The sequence below is a fragment of the Arabidopsis thaliana genome, chromosome 3 (assembly GCF_000001735.4).
Source record: "Arabidopsis thaliana chromosome 3, partial sequence".
NCBI lineage: Eukaryota > Viridiplantae > Streptophyta > Magnoliopsida > Brassicales > Brassicaceae > Arabidopsis > Arabidopsis thaliana.
In genome coordinates, this window is record NC_003074.8 from 3,048,644 (window position 1) to 3,063,639 (window position 14,996).

The following is a 14,996-nucleotide window of genomic DNA, read 5'->3' on the forward strand; positions in this document are numbered from 1 at the left end:
GTGAGTAAGTGCAAACGTTTTTTAAAATGACAAAAGTCAATGATTCTAATTTGACTGAAAAATAGCCTTAATTTTTTTAAAAAACTGTATTTGATGAAATGGCATTGAAAAATGGTATTTAATGGTTTTAAATATATGATCAGAATTTCTGGTGCAGTTACTTATGTTAAATATTGTCGTTATGTCACCATTTAAATCTACATATTAAGATATTGAGAACAAAAAAAAAAGTTAAATAGTTGAATCTTGGTAACGGTTTTTTTTTTTTTTGAAAAAGGCTTTTTGAATCTTAACATGGAAAAGAAAAATACAGTTTTTTTGGTGCAAAAGAAAAATATAGTTAAAATAAATAAATAGCAAACCCATTAAGCTGTGTAGTGATTGGAGGACAAAAGAGTAGTATTGGAGAGACAGATTGACAGAACATCATACTTTTGATTTGAAAACATCGTACAAAACTTTTGATCATGCATGTCTTCTCCTGTCACTTTCAATTTCTGTTATCACCAAACATATCCAGGATAAACGAATCCAGAATCCGTGTATTAAAAGTAACGTCTAGACTAGATTATATTTACTGATCAATTTGGGCTTCATAAACCCAATTAGACAATTGAGTAATTTTAAAGCCCAGCTATTAGCGTTTTCAAATATTGTAAACCAATCCAATTGTTCCAAATATCATCAAATAACGAAGGCTTGCAATCAAAACCGGTTTCTTTTCCCCACTAGGTTCCGGTTTAACTAACCAATTTGGTCAGCGTAATTAAACTGTAACATTACTTTTTTTTCTCCTCACAGCTTCATCTCATAGATGGCACTCAAGATTGGGATTCCAAGAATGAGAGTGTTTGACACAGATATAGGTAATCCGGTTGCTAGCCTTAGACAAATATATATATATATATATGTAGAGACATTTGTTAACCCATTTTTTTTTTTTTAGAATTTGATAATTGGGGCTAATATTTGATTGTAGCAGGAGCCCATCACACTAACTAAATCCATTTCTTTTTTTTGGTTATCAAACTAGGTGGATCCAGTCTAGGAGCACCATTAAGACAACCAAATAAAACAATTGAATTGAAGCAGTAAGAGAACACCATTAGATTTCTTAGTTTTACATCCGTATACGGATACATCACACTTTCGTGTCTATATACTGAATCAGTAGGAGAAAACCATTTAGATTTCTTAAATTTTACATGAGTATATGAATACATCACACTTTCGTGTCTATATACTTGAAGTGTTTTTATATATAGACACGAGAGGTATCTTTAATTATAAGAACACTAAGCTTGTTCATTAGGTGATCAATCGTTCCAAAAAAAAAAAGATAAACGTAATGCGTCTTATTTGTTTATAAATATTTTACTTTCAAGCGAACAAATATTTTGGGACCCATATTTTTCCTAAAAGAATGTCCTCCAATTTGATCATAAAGAAAGAGCTTGTTATATTTATAACAAAACGAAAGAGCTAAGAACTTGTCAAGTTATTAACATAACACACAGAATTAAAAAAATCTTGTATATTTCAGTAAAAAGACTTTCACAGAGTAATTATTTATATAAAACAGTTTGCTTTTTCATGAGTAATTTGCATTTGTATTTTACTAAAACAAATGTACGTTCCTGACAGCTCAAGGCATTATACCTGACTAATTAAGTATTGAATTAAAAATCAACTCAACTTTCTGTGTATGTCATCAGATGAGTGTGTATATGTCTGTGTAAACTGAAAAGGCAATTTTGGTAACGGCATATTCCATCGGATGATCCAAAATTCTCAAAAGCATATTCACGTAAGACTCCCCTTGTTTCCATCATCTGCTTCCACTTATAAACATTTATATTTTTAAATTACTTGCATACTCTCTTTACACCATATATATATTTATTCCCCTTTACACCAATAATATATACTCTCTTCTTTTTCCTTTGTGTTTCTTCTTTCCAGAATTTTAATATCAAGATAAACGTGTACATTGGTGAATTTTCGTATCTTTATTTTGTATGTTACGTGTTTATGATACCAAAATATAAATATCATATACGATCTATTAACTATAAAAGAAAAGAAATCATTTATAAAGAACCTTAACAAACATGAAATATATTGGTTGATTGTTACAAAAAGTTTAGTTATTTTTTTCTAATGAAAAAGAAATGAGGAAAGGTGGAAAGAACAATATAGCTTATGTAATATATATATGGGGTTTCAGTGTATCTTTTTAATGTCTTCATGACCAAAGACAACAACAACAATAAAACGCAAAAAAGAAAGAAATATGCTATAAAACCCCCCTAGAGCCTCCATTGTTGAACCCTCTCTTAACTTGGCAAACACCACAAAAACAAAAGAAAAATGGCCATCCCCTAGCTAGGTGAAGAAGAATGAAAACCTCTAATTTATCTAGAGGTTATTCATCTTTTAGGGGATGGCCTAAATACAAAATGAAAACTCTCTAGTTAAGTGGTTTTGTGTTCATGTAAGGAAAGCGTTTTAAGATATGGAGCAATGAAGACTGCAGAAGGCTGATTCAGACTGCGAGTTTTGTTTATCTCCCTCTAGAAATTGGGCAACTTCTATCCTTTGGCAAGCTTCGGTTCCCCTCGGAATCAGCAGATTATGTATCTTTAATTTTGTAATACTCTCTCTCTTCTCTATGCTTTGTTTTTCTTCATTATGTTTGGGTTGTACCCACTCCCGCGCGTTGTGTGTTCTTTGTGTGAGGAATAAAAAAATATTCGGATTTGAGAACTAAAACTAGAGTAGTTTTATTGATATTCTTGTTTTTCATTTAGTATCTAATAAGTTTGGAGAATAGTCAGACCAGTGCATGTAAATTTGCTTCCGATTCTCTTTATAGTGAATTCCTCTTTATTTATGTTTTTAGACCAAATATAAAATCATCGCCTTTAGAACACATTTATGCAACAACAGTTTTCTGCTATTTATTACTTTTGGTACTTTTAAAATGATCATTTTACTAGAAGAAACTCACTTAATTGGAAGAGTAATATCACAAGGGAATATTTATTGTAATTGAAGTTTATGTGTTATTGTTTTAGTTATACTTTGACATATACAAGAAATTAACAAGATTACGGAAGCAGACCATGTCACAATACACATAAATAGAGTAATATAGTATTGTTTAACGAAGGGCCACTAATAAATCAAAATGACCTTGGCCAATAAGTCAAACTCCTCCGAGTTTAGTAGTTGTTTTCAAATTTAGGCGTCTCACACATTGGCGTGGTATAATAAAATGGTCCAACCACATACTTAACCAGATCCCTGAAAACTGTGAATGGTCGAACTAGCTTCACTCCGGTTTGACCGTTCCCAAAATTGGTGGGAATGTTACATGACAGGTCCGGAGAAGACACGAGCCGGACATTACAAAGTTGAGGCTTGAGAACCTTGCCGTGGGAGAGGACTTTGTTGACCATTAGATCGAACTGGCCTCTCTCATCGGTCAAATCGCTGCCATAGTAGCTCACTCTTCTCCTTTCGTCCATACAAGTGATTGATACCACTGCCCCTGAAAGATACAAAGTGGAATAATTTGGTTAAGTAAATTCGGGTTTGAGAGTTTTCTCACGGTTTGCAAAATAGAAAAAGAAAAATCGAATATAAACTAAATAGAAAAAGAAAAACCATTTCCTTTTTTATTTGCGTTGGTTATAGCCTTTTACGATATAACAGTAAATAGTTTTGTCTACCACAACCACGTTGAAGTTTGTATTCCTAGTCAGTTATGAGTGATTATCACATGTTGTATGGTATAAAATGTAATTCATATGTTTTTCATACTAATTACTTATTCGTGAATAGAGAAATTTTCATTTGTAATTAAACTCTTTATTTCATTTTGGTAACAGAAATTCACATATATATATATATATATAAAGAGAGTATATTATTGGAACTATTAATGGATACCTTTGATGGGTTCAGAACCGTTGATCCATTCGTCGTAGTTCAGAGAACAATCTTGACACATTACTTTTCCGGCGACGTGAATCTTATCTCCATTGTTATACGCTGCTGTCGTAGTGATATGAGTCACACAACTCACCAGAAACAATATCTCTATTAGCAGAACCAATGTTGTGATCCTCTGCGCCATGACGACTTCAACTATTTTGGATTCGATGATTTTCAGATTGTGCTTCTTTGATGTAAGAAAGTCTTCGTGTATATATAATATGAATTTAGACTTTTTGGTTGAGGAGAAGATTACGTTACATGTGTGGAAGGGCACTACTATACGTGCGGTCCATTTATGGTCTCAATCATTTAATAATTCATTTCGTTAACATTATGAGTTTTATTTCATAAAAAAATTTAAAACAGGAAATGTTTATATTGGCTTTCACAATTTCACAAAAATGTGAAAGAATTTTTGTTGGTGGCATTATGATTATGAACCTAAAGTTGACCAAATCTTCGTTGTTGTGTCCTTTTTAAATCTCTTTTGGTAATTGTCCTTACAAAGTCAAATAGACAATGTATAGAAGATAAAAATATAAAGTTCACAAAGGTCTCTCCTTAAACTTATCCCCACCACATATATACTTATTCTTCCTCCTCTTTTCGCTCCACGTTTCGTACTTTAACACAACAATACAAACACACACACACACAAAACACACACAAGCCTTTTGGTCTGAATCTGATACATCAATACACCAACAACAATGGAGTTACCAAAACTATTAATCTCACTCTTTCTCTTCTCATTCTCATCTTTCTTCTTAGGTAATTATACTCATACTCATCTAAAAAGCTCTTAATCACATAAATGGGTTCTCTGAAACCCACTACTAATGATTAATATTTTGAAGGTGCTGAATCGGATTATCCTCAGCATAGTAACTTGAAGAGACTGAGACCGAATAGACTGTTCGTGTTTGGAGATTCCTATGCAGACACCGGAAACATAAGGAAATCTCTCTCCGATTCTTGGAAAATTCCTTACGGCATCACTTTCCCCCAAAAACCTTCCGGTCGTTTCTCCGATGGCCGCGTCGCCACCGATTTTCTAGGTTTTCTCTCTAACACACTTTTTTTTTTTGTGACAATAAATGAGGATATGGTGATGTGATCCGGCCACCAGATTCAACACCAACACTAACAAACCGTAGGTTACGTAGATTAATGTGTTAATTATCGAAAAAGGAAAACGTATGGGTATGTTACTAGCTACCATCATGCTGACGTGGAAATATTAGAAACCTTTATAGGTCTGATTTTGTCGTTAGATTAGTAAACTATTCAAGCTGTTTGTACAAAATAAAAAGATTAGTAACTGCTCAACTTTTTTTGAAAATTGTGAGTTATGTTTTGAATTTCATTTTTGAATCACATTAAATCTTTAGAATCGAACCAAAAAAAAAAACAAGAAATTAATTAAACTAGCCTCTCCGAATACAAACGGCTGATTGCAAATAGTGTGGGATAGTCCTGCTGCTTAATCTATGATCTACACGGTTTATTTACATACTACGATTATTACTTTTGAACCATTTATAAAGTTTTGATTCAATTTTTAATGCATGTGTGCAGCAAGATACTTGGGGATAAAGTCACCAATTCCGTACACGTGGAAGGATTATGCCGGAAAGGAACGGCTATTGTACGGAATGAATTATGCGTATGGAGGAACAGGAGTGTTTAAGACTAAAGATAATCCATTGCCAAACATGACAACTCAGATTGATTATTTCCAACGTGTCCTCGCCGCCGGCAATATCTACTCGCCTTCCGATCTCCCCTCCTCCCTCGCTCTGGTCAGCGTCGCCGGCAACGACTACGCCACTTTCTTGGCCCTAAAACGCCCACTGACCGTAAGTAAAAATATCAGATTTTGTGTGCACGTACTTACATTTTGTATACTTAAGCCCGAAATTGTATCTTGCAGGAGTTACCGGCATTCATGAAGCAAGTTGTTGATCAAATTGCGGTTAACGCCATGCGCATCCACAAGTTGGGAGTAAATAAAATAGTAATTCCTTCAATGCAGCCACTCGGATGCCTCCCTAGCATCACAGTCTTTAATTCATTCCAACGTTGCAACGCCACAGATAACGCATCAACGAATCTTCACAACTATTTGTTGCATAAAGCCATCGCTAGGCTTAATAATGAGACAAAGCCATCCACTTTCGTCGTTCTTGACCACTACAACGCGTTCTTGACTGTTTTCAAGAACAAAGGACCGGAACCTGGTAAACCCAAAAAGAAAAGTTTAAATTTTGGATCCTAGCTAAAATGTTCATTTTTCTTTTATGATCCTTATATATATATATATATCTTTTGTGAATCCCTCAGGTGTTTCGAGGTTTGGGAACCCGTTAAAACCGTGTTGTGTCGGGGTCAACAGCAGTTACGACTGCTCAAATGTGGATGAGAAGGGTGAGAAGAAGTACATAATTTGTGAAGATCCAAAGGCTGCCTTCTTTTGGGACATCTTTCATCCGAGTGAAGAAGGATGGAGATCTGTTTACTCAGTTCTACACAAACATCTCAAAGCTATTTGGATTTAAGAGTAAGACTAATTATATGTTCTTCTTTTTTGTTTTTTATATCTTTACTCAGTTGTCTCGGCTTGTCTTTGTAGTAAAGAGAGTTTCACAAGTCAAGCTCACTGGTTCGAATGTCAACACCAGAAACTGGTGGGTATTATAAGGGATCGTCGAATTCATAGATTAAAAAAAAAAGCAATGATTATAAAAATATGAAATCTTACTACCTTCGGTTGATCTTGTTGAATCAAGCTGTTTTTGAATTGATAGCTTGAGACCTAGATGGCTAATAAACTCAGAGAATTAGTCGGTGTTCTCAATTAGAATTGATGCAACATAGAAAACAACACCAAGTTCCACTTTTTATAAGTCTTGCAACGAAATCAACAAACCCCACTTGATGTTCTATGTCCAAAACCAACACCAAGTTCCAAATTTTATCTCTCTTTTACACAACCAAAAACTTTAATCAAAAAATATTCAAAAAGGAATCAAAGGGGTCGAGAAGCAAAGCTAGGGTTTCCGAGTCGGGTCAAATAAACCCTAGTAGAGCGATTCACCCGAGTCTCATCTACTACGACATCAGCATGAGTTTCTAAGGCGGCGCTAGGGACCGATGAGCTAAACTACCCATCGATGCATAAACAGATAATGAAATCGTCATACGACAGAGGAGACGATCGAAGCGTTGGCGATTTTTTACCCGACAGTGACGAATATCTACGTGGCTAGGGTGTGGGCAGAGGAAGGGTTGAAAGTGGAGATCTTGCCGAGGGTTTGAGATTGGTGGGGCTTGGAGAGAGATAAGCATTTCCTGGGTTTTGATAAAGCAGGAGATTAGGGTTTCGAAGATTGAGATGATATCAACTTCCGTGACATGGGATAATTCGAGAAGGCATCTCGTGAGAAGCACGATTCTGTTGTTAAAAAAAAAAGTTAGCGAATATTGGGTGTGATTTGGTAGTACATGTGTTATATTACTTATGAATTAAATTGACGTTGAATTATGTGTGTAATTGATAGTTGATTCTCAAAAAATTTAAAGTTTCAGTTGTGTTTTGACTTTTTTTTTAAAATGTGACAATTTTGGTCTGACTCAAAGTGTCATCAAAAGCATGACCAATGCCATGTGTTCATGTGCATCCAAAACTGAATGTCTATCATGACGAATGAAAGAACTTAAAATCCAATGTTTTGATAATCCAAACAAAATGCATTATTATATTTAATTTATTTTTCGAAATACAATAGGGGCTCGATATGAAATCAAAGACAAAGGAGATTATTACATCAATGTGACTAAACAAGACCCAATGTCTCAAAGAGAGGTGCTATAGAACTTGGTGGCGAAAGAAAGGCCTTCCTCGGATAACACGTCAAGACTCTCAACGGAAGGTTGTGCTCGTGCCACTTTAGCAATAGCCTTGTGTTCCTCTTGAGTACCTCCTTCTAGGAACACTCCTACTACTTTCCCATCTTTAACCCAATACGTCCCAAACTTTGGCTTTGGAGATTTCGGGTCATTATCTCCAAACAGTACAGATTCTCCAACGTTTTCCCCATAGAATTCCCACGATAGTTTGAAAAATCGAGAGTAGAAATAGGGAAGATAATCGTAATCTGGGATCGTTTTCCCTTCTTCACCCGCTTTGATTGCCTGCAAAACACCATCATTAGTATATATAGAAGAGTTTGGTATATTCGACTATAGAATCAAGCTAGTAAATGCTCGTACTTTGACTGCTTGTGCAGCAGATTTGCGAGCATTGTCGGCGTGTTCAACACGCCTCGTCCCGCCATACATTTTCATTGGGAATGTGGCTACATCTCCAAGTGCGTATACATCAGGCACACTTGTTTTGAAGAACCCATCAGTCTACAATCAAAACGAATAATCATTAATCACTAATTATGGTAATTGACAAGAGCTCTGTTTTTCGCCGGTAGGGTAAATCATAAACCTTTATTCCACCCTTCTCCTCTTCAAGTTGGCCTTTGAAGAGTGAGGTGGCCGGTCTAGCACCGACACCAGCGACAACTATGTTAGCTTCTAGGGTTCTTCCATCCTCTAGTTTCACCTCAGTGACCTCTCCATCTGAGTTGGTGCTAAATCCAGTTGCTACAGTTCCCTTGATGATTTTGATTCCCTTGTTGGCATAGTAACTCTCATAGAATGAAGCTATCTCAGCGGTGAAAAACCGGTGTACTATACAACGATAAAACAGAGGAAAATCTGTTACGAATACAGTGTAATTATTTAGCTAAAATGTTTTTTGTTAAGTATCAACTTACCAAGCCAAGGTTCTGGAAAAACCATGGTCACTTCATGATTATTAGCCCTTAGAGCAGAACTTATCTCAAGCCCTAAGAAACCGCCGCCAATGATGACGGCCTTTCCCCTTTGCACATATAGTTCCATAGCCAAGGCAAGCTCATCACTATCCTCGATTTCTCTTAGGTAGAATATATTCTTAACATCTGCTTCTTGGACGCCAATTTCTGACAATCTTATGTTCTGCAAAAAATATTAGAGTTTCTCGAGATGAACTAAGAACAAAGAACAGAAAGAGAGAGGAAGAGATCATAAGTATTTTACTCACAGTAGAACCGGTTGCAATTAGCAAAGTTTGGTACTTGTAAATTTTGCCATCATCACTAACAAGTGTCTTTGAAGCAAGATCTGCTTTGACTATCTCTGTGCCCACAATTAGATCAATCCCTGTAAAATTTGAATATCTCAGATCACCAAATATATTGCAAGTGAAATCACAGAGATTTCTCGGAGAAGACATAAACAAAACATTACCTTTCTCTTTGTACCAGTTAGGGTACTGCTTCGCTTCTCCAGTTCCAGCACAAACATAGATATTTGCAAGGGTCGGATTGACTGTAATGATGATCAAAGTTAACCAAAATCCGATAGCAATTAAAATATATCCATTGACAGAGATGTTTTAGAGTTAAAAGGTTTACCTTCGAGGTCAATATATACCTTGGTTAGTTCAGGACGCTCAAAAGGAGGCACCTATTGACACACACACAAAAAAAACATGGTTATGGACTTCAACATCAATTTTCAGACTAGACAATCAAATATTAAGGATGGCTTTAATTATTTCGACTTTCTAAAAATAGTTTTCATAAACTTGAGACGCAAATGCAAATGCAACCAGAGTTTGCGCTTGTATTTGTGTTTTCAATTGACGTTTGCAAACAAAAAAAGTAGTGGTATTATTATTTGGAAAAGCAAAACACCAAATTGTAACATGCAAACGCTCATAAGTCATAAGAGTGAAAAAACGTACTGGTTCCTTGGAAATGATTGCGAGTTCACCAGGCTTCAGGCCCTGATTACTAAACTCTCTCGCCGCGTAACCCTGTGATTCCGAAATGCCCAAAAAAAAAAAAAAAAAAAAGTCAATTCAGAGAGATGCGTATTCGTTACATGAATAACATTTAATAGAAGAAAATCATAAACAATTTCTTGTGTATAATAACTTAATAAGCATAAAGGGATTTACATGTAAAAGTGAGAGTAAAATAACAGAGAGTTAGAGAAAGGAATTCGTAAGCAAAGCACGGATGCGAAATAAGCGATGATTTGTAAGCAAAGAATGAACACAAACTGAACAATGATTCTTAAGCCAAAAAAAAAAACAAAAAAAAAACAGAGTCAACAAAAAAAGTCTCATCATCTACAAAACTGAACAATGCGAGTTGATAAAAATGTTGGGCAAAACATGTAATTTACTGGTTTGTATTAGTGTTATTGTTGTTGTTGTTGTTGTGTTACAATCGAATTTAAACTTGATAAAAGATATGTTGTTGTCAAAAGAAAAGTTCAAAATTGAAAATGCATTTACTTACGCCGGCTACACCACCTCCAATGATCACGTACTTGTAGCTTTTCTCTTCCGCCATTAATTAATAAATAAAACTTCTTTCTCAGTTTCGTTTTTGGTATATTATGAGAAGTACTGACTTGGGGTTTATATAAAGTGGAGAGACGATGAGGATCTCGAGTCTTGGTTGCCTGTATTTGACTAATCTGACTCAACTTGTATTTGACAATAATTATGTATTGGTGGATGATATAATATTCATATTGGAAAGACTTGACTATAATATAATCCACACCTTTAATGTTTCTAAATAGCTATTATATAATCCGAAGAAATGATCTGCTGACTAAGTAACATGATAAACGTACATATCACGTTGGAATTGTCTGTCCTCTCCTATTACGACGAAAACCATTATTATTTTTTAACTCAAAAAATTCAAAAATGTTTGTCATAAAAACGTGTATACTATTAGCTGGTACAAACGTTAAATTAAATAATTATGTAGTTAATCATAGTTTCAGAGTGTCAGATAATGAATATTAAATTTCATTGGCATTATTCACTCGAATCTCAATGATATAATTAAGTTACTTTTATTTAAACAATTTTGTTTTGGGTATGACTACTTTAGTGGGATAACGTTCGTGAAAATTACTAGTATATGTCATTTGTCAACTTAAGAACTTGCCTGATTTCTACAAAGTTAAAAAAATTGCAAGCAACATTTTCACTGTTCAAAACCAAAGTTTAAATGTGTAATAAGTAGTATATATATAAGAACAAAAAAAAAAAAACTGTTTTACTTTATGATTGTTAAAAGATACTATTGTTTTAGAATTTGCTTCCTCAGTGATGCTTATGAAGAAGTACAATCACGGACAACAATAGTGGCGAGAACGAACGGACTAGTAAAGAAATTAAGGGTGGAGATGGAGATGAATCATGATGTTTATATAGTGACTTTAATGATCTTTTGTTTTTTCTCTGTTTTTCTCTGTTTTAACATGAGAGTCAATCTCATTTGAGTAAGTTTTGGATGAAGGCTTTGATACCATAAGAAGCGGTAAAACTATATTTTATTGAACGGAAAGGTTAATATATGCAAAATCCAAAGCCAAACTTATATAGATAACATAACATAAAGAGATCTAATGAAAACTAAAGAATATAGTAGAAATCAAATTACTAAAAATATACTAAAATCTTTTTGTGACATATATATCCGGTAGATTGATATCCCGGTTTTTGTCATCTCTTCCAATGTTGTATCTCTACAATCTCCGTTACTCTTAAGAAATATAAACAAGATAAATGAAGGAGATGAAATTATGGGTGATGAGGCCATATAAAAGTGTCGATTGCAAAAGCTCGCTTCTCATGGAGAGTATTGTCATGGAAGGCAAGAAGTCCGTATTCCGAGAGAAGCAAATCCAATCTCCACTCTTCCATCTCTTCATAATCCTCCTTTGTGTATCTTGGGTAATGCAACGGCATCTTAAACCCACTGCTTGGGGCCTTTACGGCACCGTTTTTGTCAAGATTCTCCACACTTTCTTGATTTTTGGCATGGTTCAGAAAGTTAAGAAGCCAACCCCCCTTCCCCATCTCTCTCTCTCGTTTTTTTTGGTTTATGATCGATTGTGTTGCTTGTGTGCTTATATATAGAGATTACGGTGAGATTACGTGAAGAAACGGAAATGACACATTACATGAATTAAAGGGTACAATTTTAATCCACATTAATTATACCATTTATATAAGCCACCTCATGAGTTCGATTAAAGAAGCAACAAGGGGAATGAATTGGGTTTTAATCATTGAAGATATTTATCGTAATTAAGAACAATACCACAAAGGGGAAGAGCTTTTATCAAAAGAAAAGATGATGTGTGTATAAAATTGGTAAGTTAGTAACGTTTGGTGAAGAGCACATTATTTTAGCCATGAATGGAATTGCGTGAGTAAGTTAATTAAGAAGGAGATGTACGTAATTATGAATTTATAATCACGATTCACGAATATTATTACTGCAGTCTGGCTGTATATACGTCACCGTCTCATTCAATTATACCATGTTACTTTCCGTTTAAGAATGAATATTATATTTTTGCCCAAAGAAAAAGAATGTATATTATTTACACAAACCAGAAAACGTAAGAGAATTAATGAATTAGGGACGTGAAGAAACTAGTAAGCATATCAATATATCATGAAGAAAAATTTCTGTTGGCGTTTTAAAAAAAAAAGTTATGCCTCAAAAGTCAGTCCAATGTTTTCCACATGCTATGCTCTGGGCAAGTATATATTCTTTGAACCACCATCGAAATAAGTAATAAAAATTTGAGATAAAATATTTAAAAATACTTCCGGTGTCAGGAAATTGACTTATATAAATTGTAGTTTATAAGAATTTTTAAAATGGAGTTGGTTTAATTACCACATGTTGCCATGGATTAATTGATTCCTCCTAAAACTTTATGTTAATTACCACATGCACTACGAAAGTACAAATTAATTGATATCTTATTACAGTTAAAAAGCCAGCTAATATCATCATCCCAGTTTTTTCCGCTATAAGAAAATTAATCCGTTTTATACTCCACACAACACAACAATATCCAAAACATGTTTATGTCAAAAAGAGCAATTACAGAATAATAATTACACGAGAGAATCAAGAAGAGCGATTGAGAGAATTGAAGAATTGTATGATGCTGTAATAGTAATGTGAATAATAATTAGTCTTTTTTTTCTTATGAAATAATGAAGAAAAGTCATTGAGTACATAGGAATTTGACCGTACGATCTGAAATGTTTACACGCGAAGATTTCGACGGTTGCGATGAAGTACCTTATGTAATCATAACCATTGAAACAGTTGACTTTTGTTGACAAAACTATCAAACATCATCGAATCAAATAATGCTTAGAATTATTGATTGCATTGCAAGAAACAAGACTAATGATGACCCAAAAACCACGAACTGTGATCTGCGTCGGAGACATCCATGGAAACATATCAAAGCTCAATAAACTCTGGCTTAATCTTCAATCCGATATCCAAAACTCAGATTTCAGCTCAGCTCTCGTCATCTTCCTCGGCGACTACTGCGATCGTGGACCGGAGACTCGAAAAGTCATCGACTTCTTGATCTCTTTGCCGGAGAAACATCCCGATCAGACCCATGTCTTTCTTGCCGGAAACCACGACTTTGCTTTTGCTGGCTTCTTGGGTTTGTTACCTCGCCCTTCAGATGGGTCTGAGTTTAAGGAAACGTGGAAAGAGTACTCAAAAAGTGAGGAGAGAGAAGGATGGTATAAAGGTGAAGGGTTTGAGAATATGCATCTCCAAAGCAGGAGATGGGCGGGAAAGATTAGGGTTCAGTTCGATTATTCCGCATATGGAGTGTTGTATAATGGATCAATATACGATGCGGCGTCTACTTTTGAATCTTATGGCGTTCCTCATGGATCTTCTGGTGACATTCTCCATTGATTCTTCTTTCTGGTTATAGTTTATGATTAGACGTTTGTCTTTGTCGGAAACTGTAAATATAGGTCAAGTGATCGATCATGTAATTGGTGATCAGTCAAATAAGTAATGATTGGATCTTTGGTTAACCAAAAATATAATTGAATCTTTCTCGATTTGGAGTTTTCATGTTCTCATCTCTGTACTAGTGAAATTATGAAATTTTATAACTGTTTTGAATCTATTGGTATTGGTTTTGAAACTTGTTTGTTTTCTTTTCCTTGATAGATTTGATAAAGGCAGTACCTGAGAGTCACAAGAAATTCTTGACCAATATGGTTTGGGTACATAAAGAGGTAAGGGCTTTTCTCCTACCATGTGACGTTTCTTAGGAACAAATGTTGAGTTGTTATAAAGCAAATACTTTTTGTCTAAGAAAGCATAAGCTAAATTTGTAGGAAAATGTACATGTAGTAATAGTTATCATATTGTTGATACTATTGTAGGATGATGTTTGTATAGAAACAGAGGAAGGCCTTACGCATTGTAAGTTGATTGCCGTACATGCTGGTCTAGAGACAAAGAATAACGTAGAAGAACAGCTTAAACTATTGAGAGATAAAGACACAAGCATCCCAAGAATACAACCTCTAACTGGTCGGAAAACCGTTTGGGGGATCCCACAGGTAAAAAAAACATTGAAAGAACCAAACTTTGTATTAAGATCTTGCTCTCTTTTGAAATCTCTTTGTATGACTTTGTTTGCTCTGGAACATACTCTGTAGGAACTGGATGATAAAAAGACTATTGTTGTTAGCGGCCACCATGGGAAACTTCACATCGATGGCTTGAGATTGATCATCGATGAAGGTGGTGGATATACCGATACACCTTTGGCTGCAATTGTTCTTCCTTCTAAGAAGATTATCCGCGACACCGATAATTTTTCCAATTAAGTATATCATGTCTTCATATTAAAATTGAAACTTCTAGTAGTTTTTGTGATTGTTCTGTTGTTACTTTTTAATTAGTGTTTCGGTCTTTTCCGCTACTTGTATAACTTGATAATTTTTTTCCAAAATTAGAAAATGGTATAACTACTTAACACTGTTATGAAAAAAAATTTTGAAACTTGTAAAT

The 14,996-nt window shown here is 34.7% G+C and overlaps 6 protein-coding genes across 8 annotated transcripts; 3 read left to right on the forward strand and 3 right to left on the reverse strand.

The window, feature by feature from the left end:
* Positions 1-2,345: 2,345 nt before the first annotated feature.
* IPS1 (induced by phosphate starvation1) lies at positions 2,346-2,887 on the forward strand (the record flags this gene model as incomplete). Its single annotated transcript, NM_180219.1, has 1 exon — positions 2,346-2,887. A coding segment is annotated over one exon (243 nt), but the record flags the coding sequence as incomplete, so codon positions are not given.
* A 78-nt stretch (positions 2,888-2,965) lies between these two features.
* Positions 2,966-4,207, reverse strand: AT3G09925 (Pollen Ole e 1 allergen and extensin family protein). The gene is made up of 2 exons (NM_148700.2): positions 3,955-4,207; positions 2,966-3,553 (listed from the first exon to the last, which is right to left on the reverse strand). The coding sequence occupies exons 1-2, from the start codon at positions 4,139-4,141 to the stop codon at positions 3,225-3,227; spliced, it is 516 nt and encodes a 171-aa protein (NP_683542.1). The 5' UTR covers positions 4,142-4,207; the 3' UTR covers positions 2,966-3,224.
* Positions 4,208-4,593: 386 nt separating this feature from the next.
* On the forward strand, positions 4,594-6,867 carry AT3G09930 (GDSL-like Lipase/Acylhydrolase superfamily protein). 2 transcript variants are annotated; one of them, NM_001337851.1, is made up of 6 exons: positions 4,617-4,773; positions 4,860-5,060; positions 5,581-5,861; positions 5,936-6,242; positions 6,346-6,562; positions 6,635-6,867. In NM_001337851.1, the coding sequence occupies exons 1-5, from the start codon at positions 4,713-4,715 to the stop codon at positions 6,558-6,560; spliced, it is 1,065 nt and encodes a 354-aa protein (NP_001326328.1). In that variant the 5' UTR covers positions 4,617-4,712; the 3' UTR covers positions 6,561-6,562; positions 6,635-6,867. The 2 variants fall into 2 exon arrangements, with proteins under 2 accessions (NP_187604.1, NP_001326328.1); NM_111828.3 differs by having other exon boundaries at positions 4,594-4,773; positions 6,346-6,767.
* An 864-nt stretch (positions 6,868-7,731) lies between these two features.
* On the reverse strand, positions 7,732-10,601 carry MDHAR (monodehydroascorbate reductase). 2 transcript variants are annotated; one of them, NM_111829.4, is made up of 9 exons: positions 10,407-10,601; positions 9,845-9,916; positions 9,513-9,564; positions 9,346-9,426; positions 9,140-9,258; positions 8,832-9,054; positions 8,501-8,745; positions 8,275-8,415; positions 7,732-8,196 (listed from the first exon to the last, which is right to left on the reverse strand). In NM_111829.4, the coding sequence occupies exons 1-9, from the start codon at positions 10,458-10,460 to the stop codon at positions 7,858-7,860; spliced, it is 1,326 nt and encodes a 441-aa protein (NP_566361.1). In that variant the 5' UTR covers positions 10,461-10,601; the 3' UTR covers positions 7,732-7,857. The 2 variants fall into 2 exon arrangements, with proteins under 2 accessions (NP_566361.1, NP_001118607.1); NM_001125135.1 differs by having other exon boundaries at positions 9,140-9,234; positions 10,407-10,505.
* An 845-nt stretch (positions 10,602-11,446) lies between these two features.
* AT3G09950 (uncharacterized protein) lies at positions 11,447-12,077 on the reverse strand. Its single transcript, NM_111830.4, has one exon. The coding sequence runs from the start codon at positions 11,987-11,989 to the stop codon at positions 11,711-11,713; it is 279 nt and encodes a 92-aa protein (NP_566362.1). The 5' UTR covers positions 11,990-12,077; the 3' UTR covers positions 11,447-11,710.
* Positions 12,078-13,301: 1,224 nt separating this feature from the next.
* Positions 13,302-14,951, forward strand: AT3G09960 (Calcineurin-like metallo-phosphoesterase superfamily protein). Its single transcript, NM_111831.5, has 4 exons — positions 13,302-13,863; positions 14,145-14,212; positions 14,363-14,542; positions 14,642-14,951. Exons 1-4 carry the CDS (start codon positions 13,347-13,349, stop codon positions 14,810-14,812), a joined length of 936 nt encoding a protein of 311 aa, NP_566363.1. The 5' UTR covers positions 13,302-13,346; the 3' UTR covers positions 14,813-14,951.
* The last annotated feature ends 45 nt before the right edge of the window (positions 14,952-14,996 follow it).